At 44.4% G+C, this 19,224-nt stretch overlaps 1 protein-coding gene across 1 annotated transcript in view; it reads right to left on the reverse strand.

The window, feature by feature from the left end:
- The window catches only part of dpydb (dihydropyrimidine dehydrogenase b), a 136,523-nt gene that overhangs the window by 7,508 nt on the left and 109,791 nt on the right, over window positions 1–19,224 (reverse strand). The window contains exons 16-20 of the mRNA XM_055867260.1: window positions 16,833–16,916; window positions 8,228–8,348; window positions 7,732–7,851; window positions 4,276–4,418; window positions 2,715–2,894 (exon numbers count right to left, since the gene is read on the reverse strand). Coding sequence (XP_055723235.1) covers window positions 2,715–2,894; window positions 4,276–4,418; window positions 7,732–7,851; window positions 8,228–8,348; window positions 16,833–16,916 — 648 coding nt within the window. The remainder of the gene's footprint in view (window positions 1–2,714; window positions 2,895–4,275; window positions 4,419–7,731; window positions 7,852–8,227; window positions 8,349–16,832; window positions 16,917–19,224) is intronic.

The following is a 19,224-nucleotide window of genomic DNA, read 5'->3' on the forward strand; positions in this document are numbered from 1 at the left end:
AGCCATAGTTTTCTCTCTCTCTCGGCAGTCCCTCCTACTATCTCTCTCTCTCTCTCTCTCTCTCTCTCTCTCTCTCTCTCTCTCTCTCTCTCTCTCTCACTCACTCACTCTCTGAAACACATTTTCTCTCTCTGTAGTCCCTCCCTCTCTCTTTCTTCCTCTCTCTCGGCAGTCCCTCTCTCTCTCTCTCTTTCTCTCTCTCCTCTTGAGGGTGCATGAGGGTAATGCAATACCTTTTCTTCTGTCGCTTGTCTTGCCACATCATAGCCTGTTCAAAATGTCCCTCTGCTTGTCTCAAAGTGTGTTTTCATCTATGTGTGTGTGTTTGTGTGTGATGTGTCAATGCATGTGTGTTTGTGTGTGTGTGAATGTACTGTACTTTCGACTGTGCGTTTAAGTGCCTGTATGCGTAAATGCCTGTATGTGTGTGTGAAAAGTGTGTGTGCGTCGGTGAATCTATGTGTGCCTGTGTGTGTTAGAGCGTGTGTGTATTCATTGAAGGCTGGGAGCTGAGCGGGTCAGCTGTGTGTCGTTTTCTCTGTTGACAGGCGTTGTGTCAAGGTAAGCGAGGCCTGGCTATAGAGACACTGTGAGAACAGCCTTTCTTCACCTCTCTCAATTAGCAGACCGAGGAAATGCCAGCACTGCCGAGGGAACAGTAGCAGGATAGAGAGAGAGAGAGAGAGAGAGAGAGAGAGGTAGAAAGAGAGAGAGACAGAGAGACAGAGGAAATGCCAGCACTGCAGAGGGAACAGTAGCAGGATATATATAGAGAGAGAGAGAGACAGAGAGAGAGAGAGAGAGAGAGACAGACAGAGAGGTAGAAAGAGAGAGAGAGAGAGAGAGAGAGAGAGAGAGAGAGAGAGAGAGAGAGACAGAGAGGTAAAAAGAGAGAGAGAGAGAGAGAGACAGAGAGGTAGAAAGAGAGAGAGAGAGAGAGAGAGAGAGAGAGAGGTAGAAAGAGAGAGAGAGAGAGAGAGAGAGAGAGAGAGAGAGAGAGAGAGAGAGAGAGAGAGAGAGAGAGAGAGAGAGAGAGAGAGAGAGAGAGAGAGAGAGGTAGAAAGAGAGAGAGAGAGAGAGAGACAGGATGATGTACAGTATGTTTATCATGACATTTATAGTATTGTATTAATATATGTAATGTCCTTGGTTTTCAGTGTCCAGACTGCTATTTGTGCGTAATGGCTCAAATTGAACTAGGCTCTCGACACTTCTCCTGTTCTCAATAACTGTGACTGATTTTCCCCAACAATACAATACAAACATGTTATCTTAACCAATCTGTCCATTCTCTTTCATATGAGTCTGTGGCTGTGCGTCTCTCTCTCTCCACTCCAGATCACACTGTACAGACTCACACATTGCCACCTCACCACATCTCCAATCTTCGTCCACGCACACACACACACACACACACACACACACACACACACACACACACACACACACACACACACACACACACACACACACACACACACACACACACACACACACACACACACACACACAGAGAGTGAGACAAATGACAGACTAATTGTATACTTATCCCCTATTCTCCCTCTGCCTCTATCCTTCATTCATTCGTTCATTCTCTCCACTCTGTCCCTGGTGTGGCATTGCCATTGAAGCTAGTTGAGGCCGGCCACACAAAGACACCCCGTTGACGTTAGAATAAAGAACTCTCCAGCGACAACATGTTTGAAAGCACACGCAAGCCTCCCTCGTCTGCCGTGTCGGAAGAATAGCCCCGCATCAGATAAAGGCTTTTCCAATTTCAAATATTCCTTCCACTTTGAAGGGTGTTTATCGCAAATCCAATCATTTGCATATTATTTTCTAAGTGTGTTTTCTGTACTTGCTTCTTTTGTCGCGTAAAAATGAATGAAAGTATGGAGGGGTGCAGGTGGAATCACACCTTTGTCTGGTTATTGTTTGTTTCTTTTCTCAAGGAGAACTGTAATTGCTTGCGTTATCCTTGCGTTGTAATAAGTATGGTTTTGATGTCGACGGCATTCGGTTTTACTATGAAGGGTAAATGCGACATCAAACAACAGAATATGGAATATATGCAAGGAATATACTGTATGGAAATGAGTCAGAAATAGAGGTTGGATTTATGCGTGTGTGTGTGTGTGTGTGTGTGTGTGTGTGTCTTCTGGGAGGCAGTATAGTGCAGCCTCTGTACAATATCTTAAGGTTGGCATGCGTGACCTTTTGTGTTTTCTTATGAATTTACACTTTGAGGAAATCCGGGTGGTGACATTTCAAAAACACCTAGCTCAGTCCAATCACAAACAACTAGCCCCCCCCCCCATCTCACAGTATACTGGTACACACTAGAACTAAAATTTGAGGAATTCTGTTGGCAATTTATCTGATTAATAGTTTTACAGCTGTGTCTGCATACAATATCAAATGGATAAAATATATGTACGGTATATCAGTATTCTAAAGTACATTTGGTTTACTGTACACTCATTTCTGCAGGTTCAGCTGAAGAAACAATCTATCCGAAACCATGCTGCACCGTAATTGCATTAGAACCTTTTCGTCTTATCTTTTTTTGTAGAATATCGCTGACGTAGACACTGGCACGGTGCTGGAGATAATTAACATGGAGTTTAGTAGTGTCCCTTTAAGGTTGGATGAGGAGAGGGTTAGGGAGGGCCTATCCTGTAACGGCAACCCATGGTGATGATGGTTGGACTCACCTTACCCACCAGTTCCTCCACGCGGGTTACAGGTTTGCCCTTCTGGTGGCGCAGGGTGGGGGGAGACTGTCCATCCCAGCCAGTCAGCTCCTCAACGCTCTTCAAGTAGAGCAGAGCCTTCAGGCCCAGGCAGTAGTCCTCGATCAGGGTGAAGTCTTGGTTCTGCACCGCACTACAAATCTGGAGAAGATGCATGCAGTGGAATGCATTTGTGTATTTGCTAACACACCCAGACAGTTGTGTCGTTGTATTCGTACACACGTGGAGGTACAGTTGTGGGAAATATTACGTTTTCCCACAGGTTTTTGCGACAAACTATTGCCAGTAGACACTGGAGCGCTGTGACACGTACACATTGCGGGGAAAAATTCTGCCAATACCGACCTAACATTTTACTGCCCGCAACTGTATACCCACACACACACACACACGTACACTAAGCGATGTGTCTGTCACCAGGAGGCTATATTTCTAAGAAGTAGCAGAGAAGACACACAGCCGTATGCAGCCTAATGTGTCAAAACCACCGAGGCTTTCACCGAGGCTTTCACCGAGGGTGTCATCTATTTATGCTACATTATTTGGTGGCATAATGAGTGTGTTCGCATTTATTTATTTATAAACAGATTTCTGAGGCTCGGACCCCCCCGCTGAGATAATAGGTTTATTTGCGCTAGCAACTTGTTCAGTGTATTATATTAGGATTTACATGAAGCTTGTTACTGGCAATCTGTTGCCATAGCAGCCGGGGGTATACACAACCAAAGCGTTGGGTAAATTCCTTATTAGGCAGTGACAAAGCTTTGTGTGAAAGAAGATAATGTTTTTGTGTTGGGGAAGGAGAGAGGAAGGGATGGAGAGGGGGAGGAGGGACGAGGGAGAGACAGAGAGATCGAGAGAGACGAAAAAAGCTCTTTGATGTGATGGCTTTATCTTTCGTAAAAACAAGGAAGTAAATTCCCTGGGAAGGCGATTGATGCCGATGACGATCACTAATAGACTAGTAATCATATAGAATGTAATGCAAGCTTGGCGTTAAATCCTATTAAAAATTGATCAGTGTTGAATATCAGACAAAAGACACATCGATGCTAACATGAAGGTAACATGAATGTTCCACACTGAGCTGTTCTCAAGACATGCTTAGCCCTCATTTCCCTCATGTCCCTGTGTGTGGTTGAATATCCAATAGGTGTGATTATACTGAAAAACAACATACTGACACACAGCTGGGTACCCAGACGTGTAATCCGATCTGTTTGTGCATTTTTATCATTAGTCCTCATTTGTCATCTGACAATAAATGTTAGCTATAGCAGAACCTAACTATATCACAAGTCAACTACAGTACAAGGTACCTATGACAAACAGATTTAGCTACCAGGCTAGTGGTTAGTGCACTTTTAAAAAATTAACAATTTCATCTTGTCTCATCGCTGCAACTCCTCAACGGGCTCGGGAAGCGAAGGTTGAGTCGTGCCAATTGTGCGCCGTCCTATGGGACTCCCGATCACAGCCGGTTGTGATAGTAAGTGCACTTTTTGTTGATGTCTCTGCTTACTTGTAGAACAGAAGCTCCAGCGTGGAGAAACTGCAGGCCTGTCTCGGCTGAGTCGATCCCCCCAGTCGCTAGGATGGGGAACCCTGGCAGGGCCTTGCCGATGGCGGATACAGCGCGCAGGGCAATGGGCCGGATGGCATTACCTGTGGAGATGGATCAGAATTCATGTGGAAGGATTAAGGAAAAAACGCATTCTTAGACCTACCTTTCTTATAGAAGATGAGATTAAACCAAACGCATAGTTGTGTAAATAGCAGAGTTCTTCTGTTTCTCAATCTCTCCAGAAATAGATACAGTGTAACATATGAAGAGGACATATTGACAATCATCCAATCTCTATTTCTCACCCACACATGCAGTCATGCAGGCACACACACACATACATAAACACACGCACACACTTGCTGTATGCACACACACACACACACGAACGCGCGCACAAACACACACACACACAGTGTAAACACACTCCACAATGGGGTCCAATGCAGGCCACTCTATCATTAGTTGGCTGTCATGGGGTCCCTACAGGATGGGGTTGGCTGTGCTCTGTGATCAGGCAGACAGATGGAGACATTTATCACATTACATTTAACCTGGTTCCCCCACTAGGTTCTCGCTCATTGATCACAGTATAGCCTTGTACACATGTATTTGACCAGAGAGGCTCATACGTACACACGCGGGCAACACACACACACACACACACACACACACACACACACACACACACACACACACACACACACACACACACACACACACACACACACATCCATATATACTTGAACACAGGCGTTCACACATGTACACACACAGAATCGCTACACACACGCAGAAATACACACACACACACACACACACACAGAATCGCTACACACACGCAGAAATACACACACACACACACACACACACACACACACACACACACACACACACACACACACACACACACACACACACACACACACACTAGGTTGACAGATAGAGACAGCACCCTCTCTCTCCTCCCATGCTAAATGATCCTCATTAACTAATGCCAGCCTCTGAAATTGGGATGATGAATTGAATCAAAGCATACATTTTTGCATATTCTCCATGGATGGTTAATTGTATGCATATTCATGGCTCTCACTCTCTCCGTCCTCTTTGTTCCTTGGCGCTTCTACTTTCCCTCTCCTCCTCCTCTTCTCTCCCTCTCTCTGACTAAAGTCTCCCAAATTGATGCTGTTCTACTTTCGTCTCCCCTCACCCTCTCTCTGACTAAAGTCTCCCAAATTGATGCTGTTCTACTTTCGTCTCCCCTCACCCTCTCTCTGACTAAAGTCTCCCAAATTGATGCTGTTCTACTTTCGTCTCCCCTCACCCTCTCTCCGACTGAAGTCTCCTAAATTGAGGCTGTTCTACTTTCGTCTCCCCTCACCCTCTCTCCGACTGAAGTCTCCTAAATTGATGCTGTTCTACTTTCGTCTCCCCTCGCCCTCTCTCTGACTAAAGTCTCCCAAATTGATGCTGTTCTACTTTCGTCTCCCCTCACCCTCTCTCTGACTAAAGTCTCCTAAATTGATGCTGTTCTACTTTCGTCTCCCCTCACCCTCTCTCCGACAGAAGTCTCCTAAATTGATGCTGTTCCACTTTCGTCTCCCCTCACCCTCTCTCCGACTGAAGTCTTCCAAATTGATGCTGTTCTACTTTCGTCTCCCCTCACCCTCTCTCCGACTAAAGTCTCCCAAATTGATGCTGTTCTACTTTCGTCTCCCCTCACGCTCTCTCTGACTAAAGTCTCCCAAATTGATGCTGTTCTACTTTCGTCTCCCCTCACCCTCTCTCTGACTAAAGTCTCCCAAATTGATGCTGTTCTACTTTCGTCTCCCCTCACCCTCTCTCCGACTGAAGTCTCCTAAATTGAGGCTGTTCTACTTTCGTCTCCCCTCGCCCTCTCTCTGACTAAAGTCTCTCAAATTGATGCTGTTCTACTTTCGTCTCCCCTCACCCTCTCTCTGACTAAAGTCTCCCAAATTGATGCTGTTCTACTTTCGTCTCCCCTCACCCTCTCTCCGACTGAAGTCTCCTAAATTGATGCTGTTCTACTTTCGTCTCCCCTCACCCTCTCTCCGACTGAAGTCTTCCAAATTGATGCTGTTCTACTTTCGTCTCCCCTCACCCTCTCTCCGACTAAAGTCTCCCAAATTGATGCTGTTCTACTTTCGTCTCCCCTCACCCTCTCTCTGACTAAAGTCTCCCAAATTGATGCTGTTCTACTTTCGTCTCCCCTCACCCTCTCTCTGACTGAAGTCTCCCAAATTGGTGATGTTCTACTTTCGTCTCCCCTCACCCTCTCTCTGACTAAAGTCTCCTACAGAAAATGTATGAGGGTTCAGGTGGAGTTATTCATTTGTGTAGAGAGGTTGAAATAAGGATGCAGTGGTAGAGAGGTACACAGTGACTGCTGAATTGAGATGTGTGTATTTTAAGCCTTCAAAGAAAACTATACAGTCAACATGAAATGCTGCATGTTGAGTGGCTGCAATATGGTTGAAATCCAAGAGAAATTAATCAACTGATTATGATTAGGTATACTGTAAATTATAATGTGGCGACCTTATTGTTTGTAGCCTAGGCATTTTTCACACTCCCTTTTCTAGCATTCGTTCTTAGGTAGTAAAATATGAAATAGGCAATCATTTTTGGTTAAGGGCCACATCGTGATGTAAAAATTCAGGTGAGTTATTTTAAAACTTATAGGTCCATACAAATTTCTACATAGGCTACTTTCTATCTAGTTTTAGACATGCAAGAGGACTAGGACAGTAATGTTCAATGACCCAGTCGAAAGGGAGGGGAGAGGGAGCTGGACTGCCCCCAGCTAGGGGACTCCCGAGAGTATGGAGCTACAGCCCAGCCACATCCACAAGTTACACCAGGAAAACTACACTATGACAGCTGGTACTTCTTGCTTGCATAAAATACTGCATCAATATTCTCAATCATCGTTTTGAAATGCAGGCTGCTTTCTTGACCCTGCGACTGCCTGAGACTGGCTCAGAAGGTGTGTTGGCAGCTGAGAAAGAGGGAGGGAGGGAACAAGCTGGGAGAAGAGCGGAGGTGAGCCCGCAGAGAGAGAGAGAGAGAGAGTCATAATCATACTGATTCACACACAAACACACACATTTTCACACACACACACACACGCACACGCGTGCGCACACACACACACACACATTCTCACACACACATTCACACGCGCACATGCGCGCGCACACACACACACACACACACACACACACACACACACACACACACACACACACACACACACACACACACACACACACACACACACACACAGGGGCTTTACACCGACAGACTTGAACACACAATAGCGGACTGTAGCTGTAAGGTAATCGCGCTGCTTACAAGACGAAGTGTTTGTGTGTGTGGGTGCGTGTTACTTACCAGACACTCCTCCGTAGGTGGTGCGCTTGCCCTTGCCGATGCCAGGCCAGGGGGTGCTGTCAGCTTTTAGGCCCATCATTCCAGACACTGTGTTGGTGGCAGTGACTCCATCTGCCCCTCCTATAACAACAACACCACAGTCACTATTGAGCTTTATATTGCTGAAATTCCAGTCGTTCAAAAATGGTTGTCTGCTGCTCCTTCCCCTCCACCCCCCATTCTACAAATACTTCAACCTCCCTTCACATCCTTTCCCAATATGAGGAAAAAAAGGAACAAGTGAGAAAAAAGAGGCTGGGGGGGCAGGGATTTTAAGCTAGGTCTCATTTCATTTCAGACAGACGTCAACAGCCGATTACATTAGATTTCACATAGTCTCACAGTAGGAGTGCTGATCTAGGATTAGGATCCTCATGTCCACATAATCATATTCATGTCAAAGGCAAAACTGATCCTATATAAGCACTCCTACTTTGAGACTCTGGACTGTCGTTACCTTCGTGTGCAGCCTTGGCGATGTCCACGATGTTGGTGACGTTGGGCGTGAGCTTGGCGAAGAAGGGGATCTTGGCGGTCTGTCTCACCCACCGACAGATGTTCATCACCATCACAGGATCCTATAACAACAGATTCAGGATCAGTTTGAGGAAATAAATACAATATTTCACTTCTGTTATAATATAATGAAGTTGTCCTCTGAAGAGGGGTGTTGCTGGCTCAAAATAAAAAAAGGATGATCTCACCCAGTTTTCATGAGTGCTAACTTGTGAAGTTTCGGAAATGTTAACGTTTGTGAGGAATTAGGCCACTAAACCAACCTCCATCTGTTGTAGCATTGAAATGTTTGACAGGTTTTTGCAAATATACCCTTTTTGTCATAATGTAAGCACGCACGGGCACAAACACGCACGCTCACACAGCTCTGTCTGAGTTCCTCCTGTAAGCTCTGATGGGAAAGAAAATCACTGTTGTGTCCATACAGGTTCATTCAAAGACCCTGCAGCCTCACGGTTGCATTTTCATAGCAGCTCAGTTGCTCTTCCTCCCTCTCTACCTGTCTCTCTACCCCTCTCTCTACTTACTACCTTCTTGCCCTTTGTGCTGTTGTCTGTGCCCAATAATGTTTGTACCATGTTCCTCCCTCTCTCACTTTTTCTTTGCACCCTTTCTCATGACACAATTCTACTCGTTGGCACATACTCTACACCCATTGGCAGTGGTATTTTGTTCTCCTGTGTTAACTGAAGGGAGATTGATGATGGCTGAGCCATATCCCCAAGGTACTGTGGTAAAGGCTGCCTGTCTGTCCACACAAAAAGTATTGACAACCTTGTTAAAGATGAGCAATAATGACTGTATAACATAAATCATTAAAAGACTGAGTTGTATTGTATGCTATAAAAGGGGGAAATTATATTACTTCATACTAATACAATTACTCAAAGAAAGAGATTTGGTTTAACAAGTAATATATTTTTTCTCAAAAAGGTAAGGGTCAAAATAATTGACACCCCTAAAGATTCTTATAAATAAAGTAGTCAAAAGTTTGGTATTTGTGACCCATTTCAGGAAACTAGGCGTATGTCACGGGTCACTACTTCACAGGAGAGCCATTTGAACGTAACATAAAAAAAAAAAAATCAAATGCGTTTTTTGGCAGAAATGCCATCTCGAACATGTAAACTTTCATATGCCTTAATAACAATCTTGTATGCCATCTGTAAATACAAATAAAATTGTTAAATTACGAGCCTAGTTGGTTTAGCCACAGAAAAAGTCAACAACCTTCCCGCTAGCCATGATTGGCTGAAATAATGAGTGGACTGGACATGTCGAGAGATGACTTTGGATTGGTCTGCCATATAGCACGCTTCTGTCTATTTGAGCAGGTCAGTATGTCTAGGTAATCCTGTCTAACAATACTTTTTTTTTAAATGTATCGCGTAGTAAAACTGTGTTGCTCTCCAATTTCTGGAGGACCGAGTTTTGAAATCTGTGGAATTCGAGTATGATAGCTAAGGAGATGGAGAAAACACCTGTCTCCGGATTACATCTTCAAACTAAGGGCAACCATGTAATCCGACAGGAAACACGTCTGTCCATGATGTATACGGGTAAGATAGTCTAGCTAGCTACATGTTCAGATATTACACATTTCTAATTTTGACAGAAAAGGAGTTTCATTTCAAGTTAAAGTGTGCTGTTAGCTAGCTAACGTTAGCTGGCTGGCTCGCTAGTTAACGTTACATGTATGATCTTATTATTCGTATCTCAGAGCCATTTGTTTGGCTAGTTATAGCCTAATGTTAGCTAGCTAACATTGAACCTGGTTGGTTAGCTACCTGCAGATTTATGCAGGGTAGTAACGTTATGAGTTGGGATTATGGTTCATTGATTAGCTAGCTAATTACATGTCTTAACAAAAGACTCCACTATGCAAGTAACCATTTCAGGTGAGTTCAATTTCAGAGCACTCTCGTCTGAGTGTGCCAGAGCGCAGAATAACTGATGAATTTACGAACCCTCAACACCAGTTGAATATGGCTGGTGTCAGTAAACGTTGGCAAAAAAAGCGTAATTAAATTGTTGCCTGCAGCACAGTTACAGTCACCAATGCTCTGGATAACATGAAAACAGCCTAACCAGCTCTGCTAGGGCGAGTAAAATGGTCAGAGTTTGGGTGGGGGCTAAAGATTAAGAGGATTTGAGCGATGCGGAATGGGTGTAGACAAAGAAGAGCCCTCCAGTAGATACCAAAACATTCAAAGGCCATTTTCTAAAAAAGTGAGGTTACAAGTTTATCAACTTTCAGCTGCCACATGTGTCCCTTAAGTATGTAAAAAAGCCCCGTTTAAAATATTGCTACATAAGACCGAATCAAGGCGGTCGGTCACATTTGGTCCCATATTCCTAGCACGCAGTGACTACATTAAGCTTGTAACTACAAACTTGTTTGATGCATTTGCAGTTTGTTTTGGTTTTGTTTCAGATAATTTTCTTCCAGTAGAAATTTAAGACAAATAATTGTCATACCGGAGTCACTCTTATTGTAAATAAGAATAGAATATATGGCGCAGCAGTCTAAGGCATTGCATCACAGTGCTAGAGGCATCACTACAGACCTGGGTTCAATCCCGGGCTGTATCACAACCTGCCGTGATTGGGAATCCCATAGGGCGGCGCACCAGTGTCGTCCGGGTTAGGGGACGGTTTGGCCGGGGGGGGGGCTTTACTTGGCTCATTGTGTTCTAGCGGCTCCTTGTGGCGGGCCGGGCGCCTGCAGGCTGACCTCGGTCGTCAGGTGAACGTTTCCTCTGACACATTGGTGCGGCTGGCTTCCCGGATTAAGCGGGTGGATGTTAAGAAGCACGATTTAGTGGGTCATGTTTTGGAGGACGCGTGACTTGACCTTCACCTCCCGAGCCCGTTGAGGAGTTGCATCAATGAGACAAGATCGAAATTGGGGAGAAAAAAGCTGTAAAAAAATGAATCAATATTTATTTTGAACACTTCCCCGTTAAATGTGGATGCTGCCATGGTTACGGATAATCCTGAATGACTCGTGAAAAATGATGAGTTACAGAGGGTCAAAGATCATAACCACAAGACATGCTAACCTCCCCTGTTATTGGTTAGAGTTTAGCATGTTAGCATGTCTTCGGGGTATGATCTTTGATATTTTTTATAGTGATCGTTGCCACTATTATTATAGTGACTCAATCTGTGTTTGTGATACTTGTATATGGCAATGTGATTAGCCTGAGGTAGCATTTGTCCGTTGAAACCATTAAAATCCGGGTGATGCACAGCATACTAAACAGCTATTTAACAGTGCAGGTCTTCTGCCCAACGAAAGCCTTTCTCTGTGGTTCTCTAAGTGCGAACTCTGTTCCGCTGTGTGTGTATGTGATCATTAGTGTATACGTGTGCGAATACACTTATATTTGTGTGTGTGTGTGTGCGTCTGTGTTTGTGTGTCCACCAGAGTGGGTCGTGGGAGGGATGTGGGCGGCATGTGTTTTTAACAAGGCTGGCAGCGAAACACAAATGAGAAAGCCTGACCGGGGGAAGAAACTGGAATGTATATGGATGGGAAAAACTGAGTGATGGAGAGAACACGAGTGAAAGAGGGAGAATGGATGATTTTATTGTCAATTTTAATGTATTATTCAACATGGGATCATGCAAACAAAGCTTCTTTGAATTTGAATGGCAAGTGTGAATAAAAGTGAACAAATACACTGAGTGTACAAAACATTAGGAAGGATTTTTAAGCCTTGAGACAATTGAGACATGGATTGTGTATGTGTGCCATTCAGAGGTTGAACAGGCAAGACAAAATATTGAAGTGCCTTTGAACGGGGTATGGTATTAGGTACCAGGTGTACCGGTTTGATTGTGTCAAGAACTGCAATGTTACTGGGTTTTTCACACTGAACAGTTTCCTGTGTGTATCAAGAATGGTCCACTACCGAAAGGACATCCAGCCAACTTGACACAACTGTGGGAAGCTTTGGACTCAACATGGGCCAGCATCCCTGTGGAACACTTTTGACACCTTGTAGAGTCCATGGCCCGACGAATTGAGGCTGTTCTGAGGGCAAAAGGTGGTGCAACTCCCAATTATTATTTTTTTGTACACTCAGTGTACATGGAATGAGATGACGGAGGGAGAGATGAAGGAGGGATAGGAATCGAGAGAAAGGAAGAGGAAGGGAGAGAGAGGGTGAACAGTGTAAATAGCTATGTCAACAGCTGGAGTAATGACAGAGGATTGACAGATCAGTGGAAGAAATAAAGCCTTTCGTGTCCATAATGTGTAGGGATGTTGGAGAATGGGGTGCATCTGCAGTCTGCGAGAAGAAAGGAATGTGTGTGTGTGTGTGCGTGCGTGCGTGCGTGTGTGTGTGCGTGCGTGCGTGTGTGCGTGCGTGTGTGTGTATAAAAAACACTAGTAAGCCAGTCCTAGAAGGCTAAGACTGTGTGTGTTTTAACAGATGCTGCTGGTAAGAACCTAATGTCCTCACAGAGGGGGGTGATGCTGGTCTGTGAAGCAGGCACACACACTCACACGCACACTCCTGTGACAGCTTATGGAAGACATTGGGCTGCAAGTGTGTGTGCAGCAACCAAAGCCGCTGGCCTGCGAGGACCTCTCTCAGCAATGTTGATGCAAAGTACTGCCTCCTGCACCAACTTCCCTTTAGGCCTCCCCTAACTCGTCATACCCCTCCCACACACCACACAAGCCCAGAGAGACGTGTCCTCCTTGGGAGAGCTTTACATTTTTTGATCCAGTGCAGCCTGCATGGGCCAATATGACATATGCTTCCTTTTGTCTCTTTTACAGGGTGGTGGGTGGTGCGGTGAGAACGAGGAAGACCATCTCGTGGTGTTGAGGGACATTAAGTGCCACTGTATATCAACGGCTCCATAAAAAAAGAGCCTGTGCAGCAAGGCAATAGCTCTGATCCTCGGGCACATCGTCTACTTTTGATCTCGGGGGGGCTTTTTGTTTCGGTTTTAACACAATACTTCAATGTGACTCCTGTATTGAGGGAAAGGCCCATCAAAGTGACTGGGGCAGAAGTAAAGGATGGTTTCCTTGCACTGAGCTGGAGAGGGATCTATCCGCGCAGAACAAAGCATAGGATCGAATAGAGGAGGGGGGATAGAGTTTTGGAGGCTTTGTGGGCTACGCCTTCAGAGGAGAGTGAGAGGGAATCACAGGAGAATGAGAAGCAGGACCATGGACAGCTCCTAGGCCTTGGGGAAGGCTGTATGAAGGCATGGTTTTGTATGTACCTATGTACTGCTTTCTTTCTTGGGCCGAGGCTGTGATACCTTTAATTATGTGTGTGTATGCATATGTGTGTGTCTGCACTCAGTACACTATATATGTGTGTATATTCTGTGTGGGGGATGTAGTATCAGTGGACACACACAGAGAGAGAGAGCGAGACAGAGAGAGACAGAGACAGAGACAGAGACAGAGACAGAGAGAGAGAGAGAGAGAGAGAGAGAAGAGAGGAGGAGAGAGAGAGAGAGAGAGAGAGAGACAGAGAGAGAGAGAGAGAGAGAGACAGAGAGAGAGAGAGAGAGAGAGAGAGAGAGAGAGAGAGAGAGAGAGAGACAGAGAGAGAGAGACAGAGGGAGAGAGAGAGAGAGAGAGAGAGAGAGAGAGAGAGAGAGAGAGAGAGAGAGAGAGAGAGAGAGAGAGAGAGAGAGAGAGAGAGAGAGAGAGAGAGAGAGAGAGAGAGAGAGAGAGAGAGAAAGCGCGCGCTGTCCATCCGTCTCCAACGTTTGTTTTTTGGACTGCTGATGGAGAAGCGTGCCACAGCTCCTCTCCCCTGAGGATCACTAATTTGTTTTCTAAAATTAAAACTGACCTGGGGGCTGTGGCTAATGGCCACGGACATAACACATTAAAGTAGCACACGTCTCCAAAACCCACAAAACGAACTAATTTCAGTTATCTATATTTTCTCTATTCTTACCTATCTACAGTTGAAGTCGGGAGTTTACATACACCTTAGCCAAATACATTTCAACTCAGTTTTTCACAATTCCTGACATTTAATCCTGGTAGAAATTCGCTGTCTTAGGTCAGTTAGGATCACCACTTTATTCTAAGAATGTGAAATGTCGGAATAATAGTAGAGAGAATGATTTATTTCAGCTTTTATTTCTTTCATCACATTCCCAGTGGGTCAGAAGTTTACATAAACTCAATTGGTATTTGGTAGCATTGCCTTTAAATTGTTTAACTTGGGTCAAATGTTTTGGGTAGCCTTCCACAAGCTTCCCACAATAAGTTGGGTGAATTTTGGCCCATTCCTCCTGACAGAAATGGTGTAACTGAGTCAGGTTTGTAGGCCTCCTTGCTCGCACACGCTTTTTCAGTTCTGCCCACAATTGTCTATGGTATTGAGGTCAGGGCTTTGTCATTGCCACTCCAATACCTTGACTTTGTTGTCCTTAAGCCATTTTGCCACAACTTTGAAAGTATGCTTGGTGTCATTGTCCATTTGGAAGACCCATTTGCGACCAAGCTTTAACTTCCTGACTGATGTCTTGAGATGTTGCTTCAATATATCCACATCATTTTATTTTCTCATGATGCCATCTATTTTGTGAAGTGCACCAGTCCCTCCTGCAGCAAAGCACACCCACAACATGATGCTGCCACCCCCGTGCTTCATGGTTGGGATGGTGTTCTTCGGCTTGCAAGCCTCCCTGTTTTTCCTCCAAACATAACGATAGTCATTATGGCCAAACACTTCTATTTTGTTTCATCAGACCAGAGGACATTTCTCCAAAATGTACAATCTTTGTCCCCATGTGCAGTTGTAAACCGTAGTCTGGCTTTTTTATGGGGGTTTTGGAGCACCTGCTTCTTCCTTGCTGAGCGGCCTTTCAGGTTATGTCTAGATAGGACTATTTTTACTATGGATATAGATACTTTTGTACCTGTTTCCTCCAGCATCTTTACAAGGTCCTTTGCTGTTGTTCTGGGATTGATTTGCACTTTTCACACCAAAGTACGTTCATCTCTAGGAGACAGAATGCGTCTCCTTCCTGAGCGGTATGACGGCTGCATGGTCCCATGGTGTTTATACTTGCGTATTGTTGTTTGTACAAATGAACGTGGTACCTTCAGGCCTTTGGAAATTGCTCCTTAGGATGAACCAGACTTGTGGAGGTCTACAATCTTTTTTCTGAGGTCTTGCATGGTTTCTTTTGATTTTCCCATGATGTCAAGCAAAGAGGCACTGAGTTTGAAGGTCGGCCTTGAAATACATCCACAGGAACACCTCCAATTGACTCAAATGATGTCAATTAGCCTACCAGAAGCTTTTAAAGCCACTGGAATTGTGATACAGTGGATTGTAAGTGAAATAATCTGTCTGTAAACAATTGTTGTAAAAATGACTTGTGTCATCCACAAAGTAGATGTCCTAACCGACTCGCCAAAACTATAGTTTGTTAACAAGAAATTTGTGGAGTGGTTGAAAAACGAGTTTTAATGACTCCAACCTAAAATTATGTAAATTTCCGACTTCAACTGTATGTTGTAGTCTTAACATCCACAGGCCTAGCCAGCGTAATGATATAATTGTGGTTCTAGTCTTTGTAAGATCTTAAATTGGTGCCACCTCCAGCAGTGAGCTCTGGTTTCAGATGGTAGTTTTTTTAATAGGTCCTTCCCTGTGGTTAGTTTCAGTAGCATAGCTTTTGTACTGGGAGGTCAAAGCTTATTGTTAGCATTCCTGGAAGATGTACCAGCAAGCAGCCGTAATCCCATGCTTATGTGTAATTAAATCATTTCCCTTGCATTTTCTTAGAATCTGAAAAAGATGTCACCCTGTGTGTGTGTGTCTCCCTCTCACTCTGCGCATATATGTGTGTGGCCACCGTCGGTGTGATTAAATGCTATTTCCTTGCTTTAGTTCACGCAGAGGTTACCTGCCAGGAGGCAGAGGCCTGTGATTAGCCTTGTGTCCTTACAGAGGGGGGATCCACACACAGTGCGGTGAAGGGGGGGGGGGGTAATTTATGAGCACTGCAGGGGGCACAATGGTTCTGTCTCGTGTTTAGAGGGAAACAGGCCCAAGTCCCCTGGCGATCGTAAACTGCCAGGGTAAGGAAATGGCAGATGGAGGAAATCAAGTCAAATCACAGCATTGCTGTTAGAAAAGACACCAAGTGCTACATTTGTGGTAGTGATTGGATTTTGTTGGTTAAGGCCCATTTTGGGGATTTTGACACATTTGTTTAAATAGTTTTAATCTGTAACTTTTAAGGGTTTATTACAAGACGAGTGTATGTATTCATCAGAGTATTTCTCTGAATCTAAAGTGGAATTCTGTAAGAAATATTTTTTCGGGGTAAAGAAATTGTATTTTCAAAGCAATTGGCTATGTGTATGGCTATGTGTATTGAGTGCATATTAAATAATGGCGAACGATCGACACAGGACAGAAAGGGTTGGACGTGGTTCAGCCGCGTTCCACGAGGAATTTAAAGGTCTAAGTAATTAAATGGTTTTGCCAGAGTGTGTGACACTGGTGGAGTGTGTGTGTCAGTGTGCTGGTAGATACCTGTCCACAGGCCAGTCCCATGCCCCTTTCTCCCATTCCATGGGGACAGGAAAGGTTGAGCTCCAGTGCATCCGCCCCGGAGTCCTAGATAGACAAACACACACAACCGTCAGCTGCGTCTGCATTGATGTCAATGGGACATTAAGTGAAAATTCGACTTAAGAGTGGAGAGTAGGGTTCTCCCCGATGGGATTTCTCTGTGATAAAAGGAAACAAGGGAACATCCCAGCTAGGTTCCCAAGAGTTGTTTTGAGTACATTTTACTGTGACATGTTAAAATCTTCGCATAGCATAAATGATGACTACCGAACATAACAGTTCTCAAGTACCTGTCATGCCATCCGCAAAGAGACAAGTAAAGAAACGACACAACACATCTACATTAGTATCAATGGCGACAGAAATAAAAACACTGCATGCATGAGCACGGGGATACCACAGAAAAACACATTTCAAAGACAGACTCAACTGAGATGCGAACCGAGCGTTGCAAAGGAAAAACGAGTGCCTAACACCTTTAAAAAAACACTCTTAAAATAGCTGTGGAAACTTGTTGTTGACACGTCAAAGAAGCTATAAAATAATGGTGCTGGTGGATGGGAGGGGAGAGGAGAAATGGGTAGTGGTGGTTCAGGAGAGGAAGGAGAGGAAGAAATAAGGCATTCAACAGGCAATTACGCTGTGGAGAAGCGTTCTGACAATGAATCAAAATGGCGGAAGCATCTGGACGATTTCCAGAGACCCTTTATTTCTGAGTCCCATCCAGCCTGCCTGCAGAATGTCAGGCCACCACAATCTATGGCCTTCCTCACAACTGACAGCCATTAGAGAGCAAGAATGAATAATACGGGTTTTAGCCGTTCTAAAGGAGAAGGGGGAGAGAGTGGTTGGATAGCTGGATAGAGCTATTTATCATAGTCAGCTTTCAGGAGAGGTGGGGGGCATGTTGGTCGTGTGGTCCTCAAACTATACTCCATGGTTAATTAAGCTAAATGGACGGAAGAGGGGAATGTATTGAGCCAAAAAGCAGAGGAGAGAGGACAGTTTTCCTAAAAGGGGCTGGCGCTATTCCTAAAAGCTTGCTTTCATCTTTCTCTGTGGGGAGGGCATCTTTTTAAAAGGGAGGGCAATGAGTAACAAAGTCTGTATACCTGTGGGTCATCGTTCAGGCAAACATAAAACATTGACTGTTTTTATGGACTTGCTCATGCCCAAAAAATTGTGTGAAAGACAGCATATCTACATCATTTGATCGCCTGCCATCCCTAATATTTCCACATACACTAAGTCGTTAATGTTGACTAGTTAGTATACCGTGTGGCCGTGAGCTCACGTGATTGCGCCAGTCAATGTAAATGGCATCAGACAGCCTTGGATAGTGCTAAACACTAGACACCAGCATTCTAATAACCAAGACAATAGAAGGAAGGGAAGCACTGCTAGGGTACACAATAGTATGGCTTGGGAGATAGAAAGTGCTCTTTGGTAAAAGGGGTTAATTGGTCATCAAAATACAAAGAGGACCAAGGCACTCCTCGTATCATTAAAATGCCTTTATTTGTATGGCATGTCGAATGGAAATAAAGATTTTAAAACTTGTCTTCGTCAGGGAGTACAACGACTGCCTTGGTCCTACTTGTTGCAACCAGGTTACAACACTTACACATGACCTTGGTGTACAAAGACAGTTACCACCAATTAACAAACGTTTCCCCATTGGCACAAGTGAGCCCTACTGTCTGGCGTCATACAGTATAGCTACTTTGAGATCTCTGAAAGGCTCCGATCCACTGCTCTTCATCTTTATGCATTAAGTTAAGCTGTCCAGAATAATGTATGTTGTGTGTGTGTGTGTCTGTTTATGTTTGTCTGTGAGAGCAGGTGTATCTCATTTTACCTGTGAACATCTCAGGGCTCTGTAGATACACTCCACTTCAGAGCCAGAGGCCTCAAAACGCACACACGCACACACACACACACACACACACACACACACACACACACACACACACACACACACACACACACACACACACACACACACACACACACACACACACACACACACACACACACACACACACACACACACAAAGCTCATTTATTAGGGCTGACGTTAACTTCGACAGAGTTTAAGTACCCCGGCTTGATCAAAGCGAATCTAGCCCTCACTATCGAAAATGTTATCACATCAAGGCTGCTTTGATAGACAATTCATCTGGGAAAATAAAAAGCATTTTTGAATGAATTCAAAGCTGACATTAATTAAAGACCTCTTCAGTTGGAGAGACTCAAAGCTGAAAGGCAGTTTGAATAAGTCTTGTTGGAGAATATCTGTTTGAGTTCTGGACAGTGGAGATGTCTATTAGGTAGTTAGGTAAATGGACAGTTT

This window comes from Salvelinus fontinalis, chromosome 17 (genome assembly GCF_029448725.1).
Source record: "Salvelinus fontinalis isolate EN_2023a chromosome 17, ASM2944872v1, whole genome shotgun sequence".
Classification (NCBI taxonomy): Eukaryota; Metazoa; Chordata; class Actinopteri; order Salmoniformes; family Salmonidae; genus Salvelinus; species Salvelinus fontinalis.